The sequence below is a fragment of the Echinops telfairi genome, unplaced genomic scaffold (genome assembly GCF_000313985.2).
Source record: "Echinops telfairi isolate 266 unplaced genomic scaffold, ASM31398v2 ScPeMD7_7420;HRSCAF=8458, whole genome shotgun sequence".
In the NCBI taxonomy this organism is placed as follows: Eukaryota; Metazoa; Chordata; class Mammalia; order Afrosoricida; family Tenrecidae; genus Echinops; species Echinops telfairi.
Window position 1 is genome coordinate 19359672 of NW_022111320.1, and position 7490 is coordinate 19367161.

The 7490-nt window shown below is 47.5% G+C and overlaps 1 protein-coding gene across 1 annotated transcript; it reads right to left on the reverse strand.

Moving 5' to 3' along the window:
• Nucleotides 1–2704: 2704 nt before the first annotated feature.
• GHSR (growth hormone secretagogue receptor) lies at nucleotides 2705–5903 on the reverse strand. Its single transcript, XM_004704079.2, has 2 exons — nucleotides 5108–5903; nucleotides 2705–3009 (listed from the first exon to the last, which is right to left on the reverse strand). Exons 1-2 carry the CDS (start codon nucleotides 5901–5903, stop codon nucleotides 2705–2707), a joined length of 1101 nt encoding a protein of 366 aa, XP_004704136.1.
• Nucleotides 5904–7490: the final 1587 nt, after the last annotated feature.

The following is a 7490-nucleotide window of genomic DNA, read 5'->3' on the forward strand; positions in this document are numbered from 1 at the left end:
TGAGACAGTGTGAGCTGGCATGATGGAAACTTCATTCTGCATCATCGGGGACATGGACACAGAAATTGTCCAGAGCCTTTGGATTGTCAGTCCCACATACATGCCTGGCACATGATACATGCTTTTGAAGTGATGAACTTTTAAACTGTTTTTTTTTCTTATGCAAGGTCCTCTTTTCCCTGAGTCTTAGATAGTTTATGGAACATACAGCTATAAATAAAACTACAAACAACAAAGCAATGGCTTTACAAGAGGGCAAATGAATGATTCTTTTATTGAAGCACGTCCCCTGAAATCCCAAGTTAACATTAGTGAAGAACAAGGATGAGCCTTGCTTTATCAACTGTTTCCCGGGAATCAGTTTGAACAAGTCTATGAACATGAACCCACGAGAAAGGGAGAACCAGGTAATAGGCTAAGTAACTAATTAGAGTTAGGTTTGTTTGTATCCAAAGTAACCAATTATGCGGTGAAAGTTAAGTTATTTTAGCTTGTTTCCTCCAAGTTAGATGTATAAAGGAGCTTCAGAAAGCCCTGGAAATATTGAATTAAAAGATAATGGAGTGTTTTCATGACCATTTTGAATCAATTCATATTCGCAACTACAGTTTTAAGACTTTAGGAAGCCGAATCTCTTCTTTGAGCATTGTGAAGCACTATTTGATATTAGTGCTGAATACCCTAATTAATGAACTGTGGACTTAAATGCGTGAGGGTACGTTTGAAAACATATTTGTATAATGTAGTAGGAGTTTACTAAATAATCAGCTTGCAAAAGTTTTGCATTTAGACAGAAAAAAGTGATGGTGAAGGTTTATTGTTAGATGCATTTCAGAGAAGTTTCTCTGCACAGAAACAGTTATTGTCACAATTGTGTCCCTCAATCTTGTCCTTTGCTGAGAAAATTTGGTGATTTGATATGAATTTCTCTCAATCAGCTCCATAGTAGAGCCCAAACGGTCGAGTTGCAACTACTTATCTAATTTAGTAGTGTGTAGTATTTAAAAATAATAATTTTTGGAATAATATATTTAATATATAAGCTATTGACTGCACAGAGCAATGCCAGTATACATGAGATTTTAACCAAATGTTTAATATTTTGTTGAAGGTGTCTAATCATTCATAATTATGGCTACAAGGGAGACGGGAAATCCATGTAAACATATCTATCAGATAAGCAGTGAGGTGGTAACCACAAAACTAATCTGGAGACAGGAAAGGCCTTAGGCAGTTTGAAAAAAATAATTACAAGATTTTGAAAAGGCTTGAATATCAATGAGCAGTAGCATTAAAGGGATTCTGGACTTTTCACATGGAAATACCATCATCAGTTTCAAGGATTTTTGTCATCATAAATCTTGTAAACTTTCCAGAGTACATCATGAATTATACCCAGGTGCTTCCCTTATTGACAGAGCAAAGCCTTAGAGTTGACTTAAATATTTCTGTTAAGCCAAGTAAGGCAGTTTGCAATTACCTATACTTTTTTATTAGCAGTTCATTTTCTGAATATTAGTGCATGCAATTCAATGCAATTTTAAAATATATCATCTATCTCATGTACATTTTCTACCACAGAATATATAAGCATTATTTTTAGGATTTCTATCTCTCAAACTTTATCATGCTAATTTCATTATAAAAATACTTCATGGAAAGCATATCTTTTAAAGTATTTTCTGTCATTGTAAACAATCATTTTGCACATACTCCAAAGGAATCCTGCAATATGACAGCCACTAGGCACAGTTAGCTACTGAATTCTAGAAATGTGGCGACCGTTGACCAAGGGACTGAATTTTAAAATATTAATTAAAATGTCCATGTATAATCATTTCATTTATTGGAAAATTGTAAGTTTGTTTGAACGAGAGAGGGAGCCCCGGGGTTGCAGTGTTTACATGGGTGACAGCTTTGTGGTTCAAACGCTCAGGGGAGCAAATGGGGCTGTCTGTTTCCACAAAGGTGCTGGGCCTGGGAACACTTACAGGGCAGTTCTGCTCCATGGCAGCAGCGTGGTTTTTTTGTTGTTATTGTTGCTTGTTTGTTGCACAACATATGGTATATAAATCTACTTTCTTCTAAGTTTATGAACTCTTAATATATCACGTATTATTGATAAAGATTTAATGTCCACATTGAGATGGAGTAGAAGAAAAAACACCAGATTTCAAGGACTTCGTATGAAAAAAAAAGTAAAATATCTCATTCATAATATCTAGATCAATGGCTTGCCGGGCTTACATTAGCCTTTTCCTGCACAGCACTGCTCTAGAGCTATGTGAAACTTGTTCATTTTTAACTCATGTTTAACATTTTTAATTTTAACATTCTTTTCAGTAGCTAACTTTATCAGGATAGCAAAGGAAATCGGAATATTTACTCACAAAAAAGTACCCTAACTCCCTATTCTGCAACTTTTTCTCTCTCCAAATTTCAACTCTCTTGCCAACAGCAACTGCGGAATGCAAAACATAGACAGTGAAGATTCATGGGTCGTGAGTGGATGAGCGCATCGATAAGTGTGCAATCAGATCAAACTGCGCGCACTGCCCCACCCTACCTTCGATTCCCTCCCAGTGGACGCTAGATCCACGTCTCCCTAGTTCCAAAGTGAACCTGCTCCTTCCTCCCAAGTTCTGCTGTCTATGGCTTCCAGATTAGAATGGTAAGTGATGACTTGGCTCAGTTGTGTCCTCAGTCAGGTGTTAATACTGGATTCTGTCCAGGCTCGAGAACTTTCATCCTTCAAAGTCGAGAGCTTCCTTTGCGAGAAGGGTTTGAGTCCCAGAAGTCTGAGCACAGCCACCCGGTATTTCTTGGACATGATGTTGTACAGGATGGGGTTGATGGCAGCGCTGAGGTAGAAGAGGACAAAGGACACCAGGTTGCAGTACTGGCTGATCTGGGCAATCTCCAGGGAGCCGGGGTCGAAGGACTTGGAAAATAAGTATCGTCCAACATGGAAGGGCAGCCAGCAGAGGATGAAAGCGAACACCACGGCAGCTAAAAACACAACGGGGGAGAGTGAGCGCCTGTTCGGGAAATGTCAGAGCAAATGCCATGCTGTTTCTAAGAAGTCATTTTTGTTTTTGATGATCTATGGTATAACCATTAATTTAGCGAAACACTATTTCTACATTTTAATTAGATTGATTCTCTCTGGACCAACTGCTTATCTGATTTTACCGAGCCACTTAGTCATTTATCTTTAGCAATTATTTAAATGATGTGATTGCTTTGACTGAGCAAATGAATTGGCCCAACAGAATAAACTATTTATTCACAGCATCCCGCCACTTTATGTATGTAGATGGAACCAACTATAGAGCAGGTAAAAATAGTTGTCCTCAGCCATAATTATGCATTAAAATTTCCTAAGCATGTTTTAAAAATGTGCGTTCTATGTATATAACTTTAGAAATGCCCAAACTCACTGTCAAGAAGTCATTTCCAATCCATATCGACCCTCCAGAACAGAGTAGAACTGCCTCGGAACAGAAAGTCTCATCTTTCTCCTGCGGATCAGCTGGTGGTTTTGAACTGCTGACTTTGCAGTTAGCAGTCCGACTTGTAGCCCATTACACCACCACAGATATAGTTTCTCTAAATGTAAATATCTGGGAGAGGTAATTCACAAGAAAAAATACTAAAAATAAAACACCTGACTCAGATGCACAGTAGCAACTTAACAGTAACAGCATGAGGCTCTATAGGTGAGAGCCACAAGTCATCTTATGAAAATCACTGGTCTAGAAAATGAACACCTTTGCCATCAATTTAATATGTAGGATTCTAAGACTTATAAAATTATAAATGTAAGATGGTCCTGGATTGACCGCTAAGAATTAAATACGCAAATAAGTAAAAAAATGTTAATGTTAATGCCCAAATAATAAAATGTTGAGACTTTTGGTTTTGAAGCAGTATGTAAAATTATTATTTTGCATAGATGAGAGCACATTTTGTATTCATTTGGAGTAAACACATATACTTAAAATAACTTGAATTCAAGCAGTAAATACTCAGCATACCCTATCTGTGATACTGCCCTGAATGCTCTTTGAAGGGCCTTGGTAAGGTCCCAAGTACTGTCAGCTTCCACCAAGTCTCTTTTGAAAGCCTGCCTATCCTAGCTCATCCTAGTGTGTCCTACCTGAAGAGACAGGTGGGTCATGAAAGCATATCAAATCAAGAGACTCCTGCACTGATTTGTCACCGACTTCCTCCCAAAGGTATATAAATAGCAGCCGGGGTAAGGGTGGGGGGGGGGGGCGATTGCAGTGCAGAAGACAAATCGCAATATTGAAAGAAAAATGAATCATCTCTGACAGAATTATCCAAATTGATTATGTCTTTGGTTAAATTTTCCACTGAACACGCTCTAGATTACCTTTGATTCTGAACATAATGCACAGAGGCCCCATTCTAGAAGAGGCAGGAAGCTTGAACTCCCACTACCCCCACAAAACAACAGTACTGTTATGGAATTCTCGGTTTTGCAGGAAAGTGTTGGAGATATAAAAGCCCTGTTTTAGAGAAATAGGCAGGTAAAAGGACACGCAGAGTTAGACACTAAAGGGGAGATCAGACAGTGAAAGGGAGGGAAAGAATGGAGGAGGGAGTGAGGTGGACAGTCAGGACAGTGAGAGATAGACAGAGAGACCCACTAGCAGAGAGTAAGAGAGACAGGGGAGCCACTCTGAGAGAGAAGGGGAGGGGCAAGAAGCGAGGGAGAGCGTGAAAAGTGAAGGGATGGGAAATCGCCAACATAGGAAACCAGAGCCCCTGGCACCTCTGTCAGTGCTCCTTAACTCCTCATGGCAACAGGCTCCTCTTTTTCCTACAGAGCAGCTGGTGGGCTTGAACCTGAGACTTTGTGGTCAGCTGCCCAACCCTTAAACAACAGCGCCACGGAGAGCTCTTTACGCAGAGAAAAAGAGGCAAGAACCAGGAGCGCGAGAGCGAGGGAGAACAGTTAAGAGAGACACACAGCGAGCCCGGGATTGAAAGACCAGAGACTCAGGGGAGTAACAGGCGGGGACTGGCGGGGTGGGGGAGAGGCGAGGACCCGAGAGAGCCCCCCGCCTGCGCGGAGACCCACCGAGCATCTTCATGGTTTGCTTGTGGTTCTGGTCCCGGAGCGCGGCGCCCGCCGCCGCCTTGCCGCGGGTCCTCCGCCACAGCTTCCTGCCGATGAGGCTGTAGAGCACGGTGAGGCAGAAGACGGGCAGGAAGAAGAAGACGCTGGACACCCACACCATGACCGTGAGCAGCCCAGAGCGCACGGCGAACTCGGTGGGGCGGCACTCGTTGGTGTCCCGCGGGTCCGTGCCGTTCTCGTGCTCCACCCCGACCAACACGAAGATGGGCCCGGCGCTGCAGAAGGCCACGGCCCAGATGACCAGGATGACCAGCTTCACCCGGCCCTTGGTGACCACCACCTTGGCGCGCAGCGGGAAGCAGATGGCGAAGTAGCGCTCGACGCTGAGCGCGGTGATGGTGAGCACCGTGGCGTAGGTGCAGCTCTCGCTGACGAACTGGAAGAGTTTGCAGAGCAGGTCCCCGAAGTTCCAGGGCCGGTACTGCCAGAGGCGGACCAGGTCGAGGGGCATGCAGAGGAAGATGAGCAGGTCGGAGAAGGCCATGCTGGACAGGTAGAGGTTGGTGGTGGTGCGCATCTCGCGGAAGCGCGACACCACCAGCATGGTGAGCAGGTTGCCCGCGATGCCCACCACGAAGAGCGCCACGCAGGTGGCCGTCACCCCGGCCAGCAGCGGCGCGGGGAAGAGAGGCGGCAGGTCGTTGGGCAGCGAGTCGTTGCTGGGTGGCACGTCCCAGGCCAAATCGGCCCGAGTGCGGTTGGCGCCCGGCTCCTCGCTCAGCGTCTCGTTCCACATGCTGCTGCCTCTGCTTGGCAGGCTCGGGGCTCCGGGCGCCCGCTGCACCTCGCGGCTGCTCTCGGTCCCCGGGGGGCGCGAGCAGCCCGGAAGCTGGCTGAAGAGAAGGAAGCCTGGGGCTGGAGCCTAGGGAGACGCGCGCTGGAGAGCGGGAGATTGGGTGGCAGGAGAGGGGAAGAGGGAGAGAGCGTGACAGAGTGACCCAGTGGCTATCACCGCCCTCTCTGGCACCTCCCCCTCGACCCCGCCCTCCACCCTAAAGTGCCGCTCTCCCAAAGGCACATCTGGCCGGCTCCCACTCACGTACAGGTCGCCCAGGCCACCGCACCAGCGGCTGCTCCAGTGCACATTCTCGCTCCTGCTCCATCCCGCGCTTGGTGGTGCGCAGCGGAGAACCTGCGCGCGCGGAAGCTCAGAGCCCCGAGCACTGCACCCCGAGCCTTAGGCGCCGCCAGGCCAGAATGGCCAGGAAACGCGGGTCACCGCGGGGCTGGGGTTATAAGGGGTCCACGAGGGCCGCCAGAAGAACGCTCGCTGTCCGCCCCGGCCTGCGTCCTTCCAGGGCGAGAGGTTGAGTTGGCTAAGGACCTTTGCCTGGGAAAAGCAGCAAGAGAGAGATAGTGGGCTCCCTGGTTTGGTTTGGGGTACTGTAGAGAAGACCGGTGTGCAACAGGAAAGAGTCCGCCCAGCATCGATTGGTCTTTCAGCGAGCAGAAACCGAGGCTCCGAGAAGAAGGGTCACTTTCGAAAGATTTCGCAAACAGACGCGGGACTCGATTTCCCACCTGGTTTCAGGCTTCTGAGCACTTGGGGTGGTGACAGGCAGGAGGGTGATTTGTGAGTGCCCCCTGCCCAGGATCGAAGTTGTCGGTAACTCCCCTAAGTTAGTGGTGGCGCAGGGGGTGCTGCCCAGGAGGTTCAGGTTCCTTCGGCTGACCCAAACCTCAGGAACGACGGGCAAAAGAAAAGCAGTCTGCGAGGAGAGGCAGAGGCTGGAGACTGGCACGTCGTGGGAGTGCAGTAATAATTTTCAAGGAACGATGGAAAGAAGTCATCCATGTAGATAATAGCAGGTTCCCCTGGTTCAAAGCCTTCCCTGGCCTCTCTCCTCAAAAGAGTTTCTTGGCTATGCGTTGCGAGACTGGTGTGAAGATACCTGGAAGTGGCCGCCCAGGGTCAGGGACAGATTATGCGCTCAAAAAGTAAACACGGTGAGGGCGGTGCTGAGCCGCAGGAGCGGCGCTCCGTGGAAATGCGTCGCAGGCCGCTCTTACGCTCGCCAGGTCCCTGGACTGAGCCTATCGCAACTTCCTCCGGGAACCAGAATCCACGCCAGAACCCTAGCGACTGGAGGCCGCCCTCTAAGACTCAAAACCAAGGGCTGCCAACTTTCATGAAGCCTTGGGAGGGGGTTCAGCACTTTGGCCAGCGCCCGGCTCCTCCTACTGCCCAAGTGGCGGTGGCGCAGCCAACTACCTGTTTCCAGTAGAGCCTCCTGCTCCTGGTTTGGCTCCGCCAGAAACACAGGATGCACTTAGGGAATAGACAGAGGACTGAGTGACCACACCCACCTGCACCTCCAAGCCC